Source organism: Rhinolophus sinicus, chromosome 15 (genome assembly GCF_057876585.1).
Source record: "Rhinolophus sinicus isolate RSI-liver-muscle chromosome 15, RSI-T2T, whole genome shotgun sequence".
NCBI lineage: Eukaryota > Metazoa > Chordata > Mammalia > Chiroptera > Rhinolophidae > Rhinolophus > Rhinolophus sinicus.
Window position 1 is genome coordinate 46726135 of NC_142515.1, and position 16238 is coordinate 46742372.

General features: G+C 37.5%; 2 protein-coding genes across 3 annotated transcripts in view; both read right to left on the reverse strand.

Annotated features, from left to right (window-relative positions):
- Positions 1-16238, reverse strand: part of PBLD (phenazine biosynthesis like protein domain containing) — a 32648-nt gene that overhangs the window by 14814 nt on the left and 1596 nt on the right. The window contains exon 1 of one of the 2 annotated variants that reach the window (XM_019731756.3): positions 2691-2824. The exons of the other annotated variant lie outside the window; for it this stretch is intronic. Within the exon in view, the coding sequence (XP_019587315.2) occupies positions 2691-2774 (84 nt within the window). The 5' untranslated portion in view covers positions 2775-2824. Of the gene's footprint in view, positions 1-2690; positions 2825-16238 lie in introns of those variants that run through there. 2 annotated transcript variants of the gene reach the window in all.
- RUFY2 (RUN and FYVE domain containing 2) overlaps positions 2701-16238 on the reverse strand; it is a 62951-nt gene continuing 49413 nt past the window's right edge. The window contains exon 18 of the mRNA XM_074339514.2: positions 2701-2830. Within this exon, the coding sequence (XP_074195615.2) occupies positions 2825-2830 (6 nt within the window). The 3' untranslated portion in view covers positions 2701-2824. The remainder of the gene's footprint in view (positions 2831-16238) is intronic.

Consider the following 16238-nt stretch of genomic DNA (forward strand, 5'->3'; position numbering starts at 1 on the left):
AGTTGGTCATGAGTTCCTGCAGTTTTTTACACAGCTATCATCATAATGTATCTATTTAATATTTTAAATATTGTTTCTATACATTTTCCATGTCTCTCTACGTAGTCTTTATTGTCAAACAGATTGTCATGCATTTGGGGACAACATCAATTTTTTTAAGATTTTAAATATTTTTTTCAAATATCTGTTTCATGTTCCACTTATCCCTTAATCTTTTTTTGTTTTCACCTAATGTACAGCATTAGAAGTTCTATGCTGTACGTATGAGAGTATTAAAAATTGACTTGTCCTGAAAGAAAAATAAGACTTTAGCATATTATAAAAGTTCTTGGAACTTTGTTACCCGGAACTTTTTACTTTCCTTCCAGTGTTCTTTTATCAAGTATTCCAAAAGCTTCACGTGCAATTACCTAGTCTTTAGTCTGTCCATCAAGTTTTTCTGTGGTTAGTCTCATCTTGGTCAAATTTTAAATAATTTTAAACAAGATATAACAAACAGAATTTCCTTTGAAACACTGCACTTAAAATCTGAAGTATTTTCTTCTCCATAAAATCCAACATTGTTCTCTGAGTCCCCTTTGTATCTGGTACCTTTAGGTCTTTCAGCCTCTGTGGTGAGTACTGAATAAAGATCAGGTTTACATGTCTCTGTCCTGGACTAGACTTTGAGAACCTCAAGGGCAGACAAACTTTGTACCTCCCATTCCTAGCCCAGAGCCTGGCTCATGGTAGGTGTCGATAAACATCCCTAGAATATGTCAATGACAGGCTAACCGCCTCCTGAATTGTGGTCAGTATTAGAAGGTGTAGCACGTATTTGTCTCTGATATTTTCCTGAGCTCACTTATGTTCTTTCTCTCTAGGTATTTCAGGTATCCACTGTCTCCAGCCATGGGGAAGAGAGTCCATGGGCAGAAAACACAGTTTGCATACTTCCTTTATAATTTGTATTGATTATGAATTGGGGAAATTGCTAACTCCAGGAAAACAGGATTCTCATGTCCACAGAATAGAAAACTAGCAAACTAGCCTTTAGATATCTATTCAGATGTCCCTGAAAGGCCATCAGATAAGCCTGGTCTCACAGGTCTCAGGCCCAGAGGAAGTGAAGGGGGCCAAGACGGCGTCCCCAAGTCACAGACTTCCTCACCTTCTTTTTCTTTCTTCCATTTGCACTGAAGCGTGTTGCATTGAACTATGTTCTTTGCTTAAATTTTTATTTCCTAGTTATTCCAAATATATAAATAACGTGTAAAATATATTTTAATGGAGAGGTAGAGAGATAGACACAGAGATAGAAAGGTAGATAGAGGTAGAGCTATAGCCTTAAGTCTGTTGTTCACTAAGTATATCGGAGGTAAAAGGACTAAGTTGAGGGATAATGCAAATCCTTCTCATCTGATGTAAACTGAGTACATAAATCACTCAAAAGTATTTTTTAAACTCTTCAACGATATTACATGGGAACATGGGGCAAATAAATATACTAAGACTCTTGAAATTTAGTCAATTTCACAATTCCTTGTCAGATTGTTTCTAAAGAAAGTTCATGATTTAGAATCTGATTGTTAATTATTCTCTCACTAATCCTCCGAATCTCTTGTGTTACTTGATAAAACCGTATTTATTACTTTCTGCATTCGGTGGTTGGAAAATGCCCGCTGCGAGGTTGCATAATGAATGCATTATTAGAGTGAGATGAAGATTCTTGACCACCATTTTGCTGCTCCATTTGAGAGAGAAAATAAGTGTACTAAGGACACACTTAACAACATTCACCTGTCTCAGTAAAACCTCAGCCATTCTCCATCTTGATTTCACAGTAGAATCACTTGAGGAGATTAAAAAGCAGGGCTACCTGGGTCCCACCCCCAGAGGTTCTATTGTCATTGGTTTGGGATGCAGCCTGAGCTTAGAAATGTTTAAAGCTCCTTAGCTGATTTTAATGTGCAGGCCAGGCTGAGATTCACTGCACTCCAAGGCCCCAAAGCACACTTTGCCCAATTCAGTAAAACATATTTAAGATCACCAACTGCTTACTGTACTCCTGAAGTAATTCTCAGATAATCTACTCTTGCAATAATTGCTCTGAGTGGAAGGGCACCTTGATTTTTTCCTAATACTCAGAGACCGACAAAAGCAGTGAAAGTCAAGGAATATTTAGCTATTCTGTTAATATTTACCCAAATCAAAAAGCCATTTTTAAAAACGAGACTTTTGGTAAACTAAGTTCTCCCTATTTTAGAGCTTAATTCCTTCTATCTTTTTACTTACTTCCTTGCAAAAAAATGTCTCATTTTTATTGTCCTGAAAAGAATTTCTACTTGTCTGAATAGTAAAGATATCCAGCTAGAATCTGTTACGCTAAATGTAATATTAGCCATGTTTAGTCACATAAAATGAATCTAATTTTATTCTCTTCCACATTTGGTAAGTAAATGAAAACCTAACGGCTAAGAGGGAACTCTAGTCCTTCTCTACATAAACCTTCACTTCTCTAGTTTTAAGCATCTAGGTAGAAGTATTCTCACCATAGAAGTTTGTCCAAATCCACTTGCACACGTGAACATTGCTGATGTCATTTGACAAAGAACAAAAACCAAAGACGTAAACAAAAAAGTGGATCTGATTTTTTTTTTAAAGAAATATGGAGTTCTACAGGAATCTAGAATTTCCAAATCAGTACTTACATCTTCTAGGAGACAAACAGCAGCAGGATTCCCACGAAATGCTTTTGCTGTGAATGCATCTGCTATGAAAATAGGGAGCTTCATTTTCCTTACAGGCTGTTTTTGCAAATCCTCAGAATTGCTGTTAACCTGCTTTACTTCTTGTTGTTGGGAAAAAAATCAAAAAGTTAATGTTTTACTTGGTGTACTGTTTTACTTGGTGTAGCAGTTCCCAGATACAAAGTCAAGCAATTATTCTAACACACCTACATTTAAAGGTATATGATCCCCTAATTTTTTAAGCCTTTACATTGAATTTGTTTTAAAACATTGGATGAATAGAATGTTTTCTTTTGAAATTTTGTATTTCTGTTTCAAACTGTACAGATACTTAGCAACATAATCATATTCTTTCTTAGAGTAGCCAGAACTAGCTTAGGCTATGCTTTTAATGGAGGGCATGAAACATCCAAGGAGCACATAATTGGTTATTGTCTCCCAATGAATATTACTATCCTTTCAAAAGAATGTGTATTTTTTCCAATTATAAAAAAGTGCTTGTTATAAAAAACTCGGAAAATTAAAAAGTGACCTCTGCAAATCAGCAATAACATTTTAAAAATTTTTGGTTACTATAGTCATCATGCTGTACATTACATTCCCATGGCTTATTTAACAGTCAAAATCCTCATGCATTAACTAATTTCGTGTTATTTTATTACATCTGTAGATGAAGACTTTTTGAGCTCATGATATAGATTTGTTAAAATAAAGCTTTTCATTATAAGAATACTTTCCCTTTACTAAAAATGTACAAAATACAGAAAAGCAGAGAAAAAATAATAATCTCCTGTAGTTCCACTCTCTAGAGATTAATTCTGTTAACATTCCAGATGTTTCCTTTGCTTTACTAGAAAGCACGGACTTTGTCATAGTCATGGAGGGATTGCCACCTCCCAAAGTTATAGTACTTTTTGAACATTCAGCAAACTGGGGAGGGGGGTGGGGGAGTTGATTACATCTAAAGGAAAATAACCTATCCTAATGTACATGTCTTGTTCTCAAGGAGATAAATAACCTAGGAACCCTGAAACTTCCAGACCTACAAGTTTCTCTTTCTTTTCTCTCTCTCTTTCTCTCTCTCTCTGTCTCTCTCTCTCTGTCTCTCTCTCTCTCTCTCCCCCCCCTCTCACTCTCTCCCTCCCTCCATCACTTTCTCCTTCCCTCCCTCCCTCTCCTTCCTTCTTTCCTTCCTTCCTTCCTTCCTTCCTTCCTTCCTTCCTTCCTTCCTTCCTTCCTTCCTTAACTTACTACATAAATGTTTTTGCTTAATTTTCTTGACAAATCCCTGCTTGTCTTTCTTTCTTGAGGTACAATTGACATTGTTTCAGCTGTACAACATAATGATTCAATATCTGTATAGATTGCAAAATGACCACCACAGTAAATCTAGTGAACATCCATCAGTATACATAGTTACAAAAAAGTTTTTTCTTGTGATGAGAACGTTTAAGATCTACTCTCTTAGCAATTTGCAAATATGCGATACTGTATTATTAACCACAGTTACTGTGTTGTACATTACATCCCCAGACTGACTTTATTTTATAACTGCAAGTTTGTATCTTTTGATCTTCTTCACTAACTTCAAAAAGTTTGTATCTTTTGACTCCCAAGCAATAACATTATTAATATTTTAGATATATTGTTTTCAATCAGAATTTTTACCATCTTCACAGTGTAGCATGAGTATTTTCCATGGGCACTAAATGCTTCAGAAACAACATTTTAATACATTTACAATAGTCTTGTGGATATGCTATACATTATTTAACCATTTCACCTTTGGTAAATATTTAAGTTATTTCTATTATTTTTCACTGGTAAAGATAATGTAGTGATTAAACTTGTTGAATGTGAATCTTGGCCTGCATTTCTGATTTTTAAGATTATAATAGATTCCTAAAAGTAAAATCCCTGGGTCAAAGTATGTAGACATCTTAACTTACACCTTACACACACAGTTAAATTTATCTTCAGAAAGAGTGTACCATTTTAGACAGCATAGGAGTGTGTCCCTCCCCCCATTGCTAATCTCATAGATAAAAAATATCTTGGGTTCTCATTTGTGTTTTTTTGGATTATTCTAACTGGACTATTAAAAGCATAAAGTCAGAACCTCTTCTTGCTTTTCTTTACTGCTATAATTTCAGTACCCAGAACAGTGCCAGGCACATGATAAATATTTATTGAATTAATTAGGTAAGTAAATAATATGCTGTGCATACATCAAAACTGGACTTCCACACATTGATTGACAAGTACTTAGAGTTTCTCAACACGCTATCATCTGCCAGCCAACACGTCCATTTCAATAGGGTCACCATTATTGACAGAATACTGCTGTTTGTTTATGCAATTATTTGGAAATTTGATTATAGATTGTCTTTACTATCTTAGAAAATTTGAATAGACAACAGGAACAAATTAGAGTTCTGGTAAAGAAATATAGTTTTCATAAATTTACCAGAATTGAGACTATTATAGAAATCATAGGTATGCCAAAAGGAGCAATGTTTTTTTTGTTTTTCTTTTGTTTTGTTTTTATTTATTTTATTGGGGAAGGGGAATAGGACTTTACTGGGGAACACTGTGTACTTTCAGGACTTTTTTTCCAAGTCAAGTTGTTGTCCTTTCAATCTCAGTTGTGGAGGGCACAGCTCAGCTCCAGGTCCAGTTGCCGTTGCCAGTTGCAGGGGGCACAGCCCACCATCCCTTGCGGGAGTCCAACCGGCAACCTTGTGGTTGAGAGGATGCGCTCCAACCAACTGAGCCATCTGGGAGGCTGCTCAGCTCAAGGTGCCATGTTCAACCTTAGTTGCAGGGGGCGGAGCCCACCATCCCTTGCAGGACTTGAGGAATTGAACTGGCAACCTTGTGGTTGAGAGCCCACTGGCCCATGTGGGAATCGAACCGGCAGCCTTCGGAGTTAGGAGCATGGAGCTCTAACCTCCTGAGCCACTGGGTTGGCCCCAAGGAGCTATGTTTTAGATTCGCTGAATTTCAACCTCATTGGTCCCAGCCATCAGCTACGTGTTCAATTGGATGAGAAAATATATATTGAAAAGACTGTCCAATTTTTCTATACTGATTATGAATTCATGTGCAAGTTTTAAAAATAATGTTTGTTTAAATAGTCTTCTGAAGTTTTCTTAATCTAATCTATTACAGAAGAATAACATTTTACAACTAAGTTCTTTATCAGGCGTCTGGAAATACTGCATAGCTTCTCAAATGAAAACATTTCTTTAAAGGGAAAAAATTCTGAGACTCTAAAGCCAATGTCATTTGCCTGTTTAACAGCCACCTCCCACCTCCCCCCACACACTTGCTGAATTGCAAGCTATAAGGTAACTAAACAAAGTCTAACCAAGTTCTTAATTTTCCAAGTTTCACCCTTATACCGGGGATGCTGTGCTGTACTTGGAGAGTCGCCATAGAAACAGCATGAAGTTTCTAATACCATACATATATAAGAAATATTTTTCTAAAATGTATTGTATAACTTTAATTTTTATTCTGTCAAAAGGTAGAGAAAGGGAGTTTTTTTATTTCCGTAATTTAATTAATATCTCTATCCTATATGGTCACAAATTATGCTTAAGGTAGGACTCACATTAATAATTTTATTTTCAAAAATTACTGTGTATCTCCTAAGTGTTAGGCAGCACATGCTAGACTTTCGGGATAAAATGATGAATAAGTCACTGGGTCTCTCTCAAGAAATTTTCAGCCAGTAAGGAGACCAATGTAAAATTTATAACATGAAAGAAAAATATATAGATAAAATGCTTAGGAACACAATGAGAGAGCAATAACTCTACCCTGGAGACAGAGGGAGCTGCAAAGATAAGGTGATATTTGAGTGAGCCCAAAAACACCCACAAAAAAGCGTCAGCAGTTCCAGTAGGTGGGAACAGGCATCTTAAGCAGAGTGCATAGACTGATCACAGGAGAAGCAATTGAATGTGGAAATAGAGTGGGGAAGGGGACAGGAAAGGGTGGAGATGAGACTATAAAGACCTGCTAAAGCCAAGGTTCATGATTTGGTCTTCATCTTTGTGGGTTCAGAAATCCAAAGTTCAGTTCAACAGCTACTGTGTGTCAGGCTCCAATGCCAGGCACCCACACAGAAGAGAGGCTCATGAATGAGCCATAACTCTCTACCCCAAGGCTCTGATGTAGAATTTATTTCTGAAGATGTCTCTTTTTTTCGCTCTCTCTCTATTTAAAATTAATTGTGATATCATGTCTGTAAGGAAAAGTCAGCCTTAACCTCCCCCTGAATTGCTGAGAGAAAATTTGAGGCAGGTCAAGTTTAAGCAATTTGTCTTTCTTTACTCAGTAAGTGAGCTTACACAAATTCTGGCATTCTGGTCAACCTAATGGTTGGTTTTGGGGTGCAGCTATCAGGCAGGTGTTTTTCAAATGACCCAAATAATTTAAATTGTCCTTTTCTAGTTTCACTCACATTCCATTTGGACTCCTCGGGTGGCTTTATATGCCCCTCAATAATGCCAAACAAATATTCTGTTTAAACAGAAATCAATTACACCCAAAGGGCACAAGCTCATAAATCTAAATTTATACAATTTCTCAAGTATTCCTATCTCTTTTTTAACTCTTTTAAGTTGGTTTTTAATCACCAATTTAGTATATGAATATAATCTTCTTATAAACAATAAGATAGTATAGAAATAAACTAAAATCCCGTTTGACAAATCCCTGTCCCACTACCTTCCTCTGAGGTCCATCAGGCTTGTTTTTGAGAACACTGCAGACACTTCCCGGAATTCTAATCTTGGTTTTATTTACCCTGTAAATGTAGGGAAATCGTAAACCTCCCTCATTCAAATAGCTTAGTTATTAGACTGGCCCATGGGTGTGCCTGGGAACATTGATGCTTACTTGTCTCTCTGTAATAGTCTTAGTTTGTTTACAGTCTCCTGTGGCTGCAGACAACAGAAAGTTGATTTCTGTTACCCTGTAGCTGTTAACATAAAAGAACTCACTTAGCTTTGCCTTATGACTGCTGCCTTAAAACTAGGCTACTCATTAATAAATGCCAGTTTAGTTGTTTGGAAGGGTAAATAATAATAATAGAGTACTGGCATTCAAAGTGTACGTGAACACTGTCTACTTTCCTAGCTGGGGAAAAGAAAATAAATATAAAAATTACAAATTCTAAATAATATAAGTTTTAAATCAAAATTTGAAAGAAAATTTATTTTTAAATTAGCTTCATCTAGTTACTAAGATCGTATACATGTATATATAGGGTTGGAAAATTAAGTTCAGGAACATTCCACCATGTAATTGAAGTCAACTACTTTGTGTTCACTTTTATGCATATTTCATAGACTTAATAGAAGCTCTGAAACAGTGCCATTGTTAAAACATTTATAGACTCGTTCTGATTTCCTCAACCACATTTATGTTCAAACACCCACTGTTTTGGAATTTTTTCATGTTTCTGTTTAAGTTTACAGTTCTCATCTTATCATCATGACTTACCATTTATCAACCAAATTTTTAAAAAATACTTTAATTGAAAATAAGACCCACATTCTTGCCCTCTAAGAAGTTCAAGGGATTAGAGCAGATTCCAGAAAGTAAATTATAAACTGATTTTATGATTCTTTCTAAGTAAGAAAAACATGATTCAGTACTTTGTCTTCAGTGGTAAAACCCTTAGCATGTGCCAAAACTTGCTTAGGCTCTTTCTACTACTCTATATAGGAGTTGTATTTGACTATCGAACTCTACTGCATATTTGTTTTGAATTTTGAATTTTTAGACAGTCCCACAGTTAAAGACTTATCAATGTTTTTGTAAAGCCCTGGTGGAGTATTGCTCTATCTTGAAATTAAATGGAGAAAACTGGGTCTACAAATTCATTAGAGAAAAATACCATCTATTTCTCCACATACATACATCAACATAAAAAACATCTAAACCTGCAGAGTATTTTTATAAGAATCTATTTGAGTCAAACTGACAACATATGCTGGAGAGCAAGATCTCAAATGATCCAGAGAATAACAGTTTTGCAGCTTCCTTTATGCATTTGAAATTTTGGAGGGAACATAAGGAAGATTACATGGAGGTGGGGAAAAAGCAAGGTGGGGATTAGATTAAAGGATAGTTAACAAGATTATGTGCTCTCTTGAGGGTGGTTAGGGATTGTTTCAAAGGTGTATTAACTGTGTTAACCTAGATGTACAGAAACAATGGACAGGGCTTGCTTAAAGCAAAGATAAACCTTTTACTAAACAGTTATATGCCCGAGGCGTGACTACCCACCATGACCTGCCCAGTTAGGGATTTATGATCAGATTACCCTGAGGTTACTTTCTATAGAACCCCTTTTTTCATCCACACATACTATTTGGATTTGACTTTAGCAATGGTGGGAAATACTGTTTTTTGAAAATGTTATGATTATTACAATCTCATGAATAAGTAAAATAATAACACTTAAAACCTTGTAGTCCGGGCCAGCTCGGTGGCTCAGGCGGTTAGAGCTCCATGCTCCTAACTCCGAAGGCTGCCGGTTTGATTCCCACATGGGCCAGTGGGCTCTCAACCACAAGGTTGCCGGTTCAACTCCTCGAGCCCCACAAGGGATGGTGGGCTCCGCCCCCTGCAACTAAGGTTGAACACAGCACCTTGAGCTGAGCAGCCTCCCGGATGGCTCAGTTGGTTGGAGCGCATCCTCTCAACCACAAGGTTGCCGGTTTGACTCCCGCAAGGGATGGTGGGCTGTGCCCCCTGCAACTAGCAATGGACTGGACCTGGAGCTGAGCTGCACCCAACACAACTAAGACTGAAAGAACAACTTGAAGCTGAACAGCACCCTCCACAACTGAGATTGAAAGGACAACAACTTGACTTGGAAAAAAGGCCTGGAAGTATACACTGTTCCCCAATAAAGTCCTGTAAAAAACAAAACAAAACAAAAAAACCTTGTAGTCCTCTCTATGTGTATCCTTCTGTTTTATGTACACTTACAAACACGTGCTTATTAGAAATACATATATTCATATATATATATATTTAATGCAAAAGAAAGCAGTAATGGAGGAATAGAGGAACAGACATAAGACAGAAACAAATAGCAAAATGGCAGACTTAAACCCTACCTTATCAGTAATTACATTAAATGTAAATAGATTAAACTCTCTAATCAAAGGGCAAAGATCAGCAGAATTGATTTTTTCTTTTTTTATTCCTTATTTTTGTTATCAGAGTGGATTTTAAAAAAACATGATCTAACTATACGCTTTCTACAAGAGACAAACTTTAAATGCAAAGACACAATAGACTGAAAGTAAAAGATGGGGAAAAGATATGCCATACAAAGAGTAACCAAAAGAGAGCTGGATTGACTGTACTACTATAAGACAAAATATAAGACTTTAAGACAAAAGTTGTTACTAGAGACAAAGAGGGACATTTTATAATGATAAAAAGGATCAATCCATCTGGTAGATATTACAATTCTAAACATATATGCACCTAACAACAGAACCCCAAAACACATTAAGCATTTAAGCAAAAACTGACAGAACTGGAGCAATATATCATTCAACAATAATACTGTAGTTGGAGACTTCAATGCATACTTTCTTTTTTTTTTTAAATTAAATTTATTGGGGTGACAATTGTTAGTAAAATTACATAGATTTCAGGTGTACAATTCTGTATTACATCATCTATAAATCCCATTTTGTGTTCATCACCCAGAGTCAGTTCTCCTTCCATCACCATATATTTGAAATACATACTTTCAATAATGGATTCAACAACTAGACAGAAAGTCAACAAGGAAACAGAAGACTTTAATAACACTACAAATCAATCAGACCTAACAGACATCTGTAGTACATCCCACAATTACAGTTAACAACACACTCTTCTACAGGGTTGGAACATTCTCCAAGATAGACCATAAGTTAGGCCAAAAAATAAATTTAAAGTCCTGGATCATACAAGGTATGTCCTTTGGCCACAATGGAATGAATTCACATATCAATAACAAAAGGAAAAGGAAATTCGGGAAATGTAGAAATTAACATTCCCCAATAATAAAAGGAACTGGGGCTCCTTAGAGAAATGGCTGATTCTAGGGCCAGGGCAGGGAAAATACCAGATGAGACTGGAGCATCTTTTAGTACCAGAAAGTAAGGCAGTACTGTTGTCCCTCAGTATCCGCAAAGGATAGGTTCCAGGAACCCCCGCAGATACCAAAATCCAAGGATGCTCAAGTCCCTTATATAAAATGCCATGGTATTTGCATATAATCTATATACATCTTTCTGTATACGTTAAATCATCTCTAGATTACTTATAATACCTAATACAATGTAAATGTTATATAACTAGTTGTTATATTATTTGGGGAATAATGACAAGAAAAGTCTGTGCATGTTCAGTATAGATGCAACCATCATACGCCTAACTACATAGTACACATCAGCAACAAATTAACATTAAAAAAAATATTTCCATCCATACTTGGTTGCATCTATGAATGCTGAACCCATGGAGGACCGCTTGTGCTCAAACAATAAGAAGTATAAGAACATGTCAAAGAAATACAGGAGCCAACCTGAATAAGCTCCTAGCGGCCTAAGCAAGAACAATTTGAGCAACAAAATAAGTAACGTAGTAATGGATTATAATACAAAGTATAACATTAATATATACATGAGTCTGTACAGACATAAGAGGAAGGAAGGAAGGAAGGAAGGAAGGAAGGAAGGAAGGAAGGAAGGAAGGAAGGAAGGAAGGGGAAGAAGTATTGATAGATCCCCCTTATAGAATAATTCCAAATCATTTACCTAGCTACTCTCCATTCCAAGAGATGGAGCTTAAATGCCCCTGTCGTCTTGAGAGTGGGCTGTACTCAGTGACTTGTTTCCAGAGAGTAGAGCACAGGAAGAGGATGAAAAGTAACCTTCTAGTGGAGAAACCTGGCAGAAACACTACCTCAACCAGGTGATCAAGGTAACATTATCAGTGATAAATCATACTGAGAGCATGTACCCTTGACATGAGATGAGAATGCCACTTTACCTCTGTGATCTTCTTCCCAAGAACCCATACCCCTGTCTAATCATAAGAAAAACATCAGAAAAATCCCCATTAAAGGATAGTCTATAAAACACCTGACCAGAGGATACTAAGGAGACAAGATGACTAATACAGTGGCCTAGATGGGATCCTGGAACAGAAAAAGGACATTAAGAAAAAACTAATGAACCCCAAATAAAGTGTGGAGCTTAGTTAATAGTAATGGACCAATGTTGGTTCATTAGCTGTGACACATGTACCATAATAATATGTTAACAATAGAGGAAACAGTGAGGTATACAGGAAACTGCCATACTAAATTTGCAACTTTTCTGTGTATCTACAACTATTTTAAAAACTTTTTTTTTTTTTTAAGATTTTATTGGGGAAGGGGAACAGGACTTTATTGGGGAACAGTGTGTACTTCCAGGACTTTTTTCCAAGTCAAGTTGCTGTCCTTTCAATCTTAGTTGTGGAGGGTGCCATTCAGCTTCAAGTTGTTGTCCTTTCAGTCTTAGTTGTGGCGGGCGCAGCTCAGCTCCAGGTCCAGTTGCCATTGCTAGCTGCAGGGGGCGCAGCCCACCATCCCTTTGCGGAAGTCGAACCGGCAACCTTGCGGTTGAGAGGACACGCTCCAACCAACTGAGCCATCCGGGAGGCAGCTCAGCTCAAGGTGCCCTGTTCAATTTTAGTTGCAGGGGGCACTGCCCACCATCCCTTGCGGGAGTCGAGGAATTGAACTGGCAACCTTGTGGTTGAGAGTCCACTGGCCCATGTGGGAATCGAACCAGCAGCCTTCGGAGATAGGAGCATGGAGCTCTAACAGCCTGAGCCACCCGGCCAGCCTAAAAACTTTTAATCGTTAAAAAAAAAAGGATCTGGGCGGCCGGATGGCTCAGTTGGTTAGAGCGTGAGCTCTGAACAAAAGGGTTGCTGGTTCAATTCCCACATGGGCCAATGAGCTGTGCCCTCCACAACTGGACTCAAGGCAACTAGACTCAAGACAACAAGCTGCCGCTGAGCTTCCGGAGGGGCAGCTGGATGGCTCAGTTGGTTAGAGTGCGACCTCTCAACAAGGTTGCCAGTTCAATTCCCACATGGGATGGTGGGATGTGCCCCCTGCAACTAAAGATTGAAAACAGCAACTGGACTTGGAGCTGAGCTGCGCCCTCCACAACTAGATTGAAGGACAACGACTTGGAAGTGATGGGCCCTGGAAAGACACACTGGCCCCCAATATTCCCAAACAAAATTAAAGAAAAAAAAGGATCTAACGCCTGCCAATAAACATATTTATTGTCGACATGAGAAGCACATATGAAATACGATGGGACTAGAATTATTATTTCAACTAAAAATCTCTACCCTATATAACAACATAACAACCCATTTTAGAGATTAAGAAACTGAGGTTCAGAAAAGTTAATTTCCTCAGCTCAAAATCAAACAGCTCGTAGATTAGTGTCAGAACTGGGGTTGTAACGGAGGCCTGTCTGACTCCCATTATGGAAGACAACTCTAAATTCTGCCATTGATTTTCTTTGTAAACTTTAGATGGAGCATTACATTATCTCCTGATTCTTCTATTTCTTGCTCCATAATAACTTTCCTAGACTGTGGTGGAAATTACTTAAAGTGCCTCCATCCCCAACATGACCATCATTGTTTGTGCACTGAGAGGCATAGGCACATATATAATGAAACCTATATTTGTATCTACCACTCAGTTTAAAATCATGTGTGGGGGTGGGGAGAATGGTCTGTTACTCTACTATCTGTGCCATGTTCTTTAAGTTATTAATGTGCTTATGACACATTAAAAGCAGTATAATTAATTTCAATGCCTTAAGTAGCTTTCTTTTGTAGCTGTTTCCCTGTTCCTCACATCAATCTACTAGAACAGAAAGAATGTTCAATACTTTCAAATATTTTCAAAAATTAGAATGTGTGATAAGTGCTTCCTTCCTTTTAAGTTTCCATTTGCTTATTTAGTGTATAATTATTAAAATTTATGAGACTTTTGGTTTACCCTAGTCCCAGAATGAATACTGATGTGATACAAACTATTAAGAATGTTAACTGTAATTCATTAAGCCTTGTCTGGAGAAATAATTTTGACAAATAATCATGACAAAGAAGATCACTGATTTCTAAAGACAGTAGATATATATGCTATAAATCCAAGAACAAGCATTTCACAAAACGTTAGTAAGACAGATTTAGTGTTCAGAAGGCATTAACTATACCCCAATTAGACATGCTCGTAGAAACTTTTGCATAAGTTTTGTTGTTTAACTTATTTGCTTTTCATATAGGCAAAAAGATTACGATAACCCACTTTTTATGTTATTTTAGAATGTCATTGAGGGTATGTGAACAACGATCTTAACCAATTTTTAATGGGTCTTCCTCTCCCAGAAGCGCAATCTCTTTCAATTTCTACATCTTTCTTTTACTCTCAGGCTCTGCATGGAATTTTCCTCTCCTCTTCATGTGGATGGTGTAATACATGATCACATGTTCCTTGTCTTGTTGTCCCCTGGGTGATGTGGATACTTCTATTTCCTTCTCCTTTTTCATCTTTTCTCTCATTATGGCCTCTAACAAGATCCTCTCCAGGGTCCCTCTGATCTCTATGTTAATAGGAAAGCACTGAAATGACTGAAAGAAAGACAAAGAGAAAAAAAAAAAATCCCAAAAGCAGCTGGGAGCCCTTAGTTCTAACCATCTCTATGGAAACAATTCCACAGAGATCCATCTGGAAACAATTCTGTAGGGATCACTGGAGCAGTGGTGAACCAGTTCACCAAGGCTTACTTACAGGATAGGATTCAACTTGCAAATAGAAATAGTTGATAGACTTTTTGTTGTTGTTGTTGAGAAAAGTAGTAAAATAGGAAGCCAAATAAAAATTAAGTTTACCCCTATATAGTGTACGTTTTTTAAAACTCAAAGCTTCCTACTTGCTATTATAATAAAAAAGCAAAAGGAATATATGTACTAATTTCAAGTTCTTTGTAAGCATTCACACTGGCAAACAGTGGAGTGCCCGATACAAAGAAATTGTGACACTCCCCCCCCAAAAAAAAAGAAAAAAAACACACACAAACAAAACATCAAGGTGTGGTGGCAAAAAGTCATTAGAATGATTTTAGGATTGTGGCCCATACCACACAAAGTAAGTATGTGCAGTGCCAAACTCAACAAGGCAGTAAATAGATTGTTTGAATTCAGGCAAAGGGTGAAAGAGATTACAGAATTCCATCCAGCAAATCAGGTTGAAAGATTGAAAGGATGACGTAGGGATGTAACTTGAACGGAGGAAAAGAAGTCCATCCGAAGTGTGGGAGGTTGGAGACTTACTAACACAGAAATTATTTTAAAAAGAGGGGGCGGGGGGAAGGGGGGTTGTTCACAGTGTCAATGACACCAGGACATCAAGTTTCAGGCCTGTTCAAATGTCTCCAGACAATAAATTGTTAACAGCAAGGTCTCCTGAGATCACAACTCTAGTGTTTGTTAGGAGAAGTAACTTCAATTTGCCTAAAATGATGTTTGTTCCCTTAGCATGGTTAAGTTATTTGCAACCCCAGGAAGGTTAGTTCTTTAAGTCCCTGGTCCCTGGAGTAAAACCATTCATTTGGGTTCAAATCCTAGCTTCTGCCACTAGGTGCGTGACCTTGGGCAACTTTCTTACTTCTCTAGAACTCAGGACTCACTTCTCTAGAACCTCATCTGTAAATTGGGGATAATAATCTTTCAGGGTTGTATAGTCAGTGAATTGGGCACAGCGTTTAGCTCAAGCATGCTCTCAATACACGTCAGCTATTATTACATTATTCTGTTTTTTTCTGTCTCTTTTAATGATGACCACACCGTCCCTTCCCCCTTTTCTGAGGGGTATTTTGAAGGAATGGGCTCAAGAAAGGCAATACAGCACTATGACCTAATCAATTCTCACTGTCCCACACTTGACTTAAGCACATTTGAGAATGAATGAAAGCCATGAAACTGAAGGTTCCATTATATGAAAGTAACTGGCCTCCTGTCTTTACACGTTGCAGATCTTATGGAGGAAAAAATTGTTCAAGCTTCTCCACTAACAACACCCTGCTACGCCATCCTCTACGGGCTTCCCAATATCTGTAGTACAAGGTCCAGGCTTTGGCTGGGTATTGAGGGTCTACAACCTAGTTTTGTCCACCTTTCCAACCTACAGGAACAAGTGCGCTCAAACTCATTTCTTTTTCTCCCTCTCACTTCATGTATGTTCCCACGTTGGACATTAATTTGCATTGATCTCTTTATCAGTACTGCCCTCCACTCTTCCCAGAAATTGGGCTTGCATTCTTAATTTTAAAAAGGCTATAAAGGGTCACTAGGAACCTTGGTGACAGCACAATCAAAAAGTATTAGATGTCACTTGTACACGCA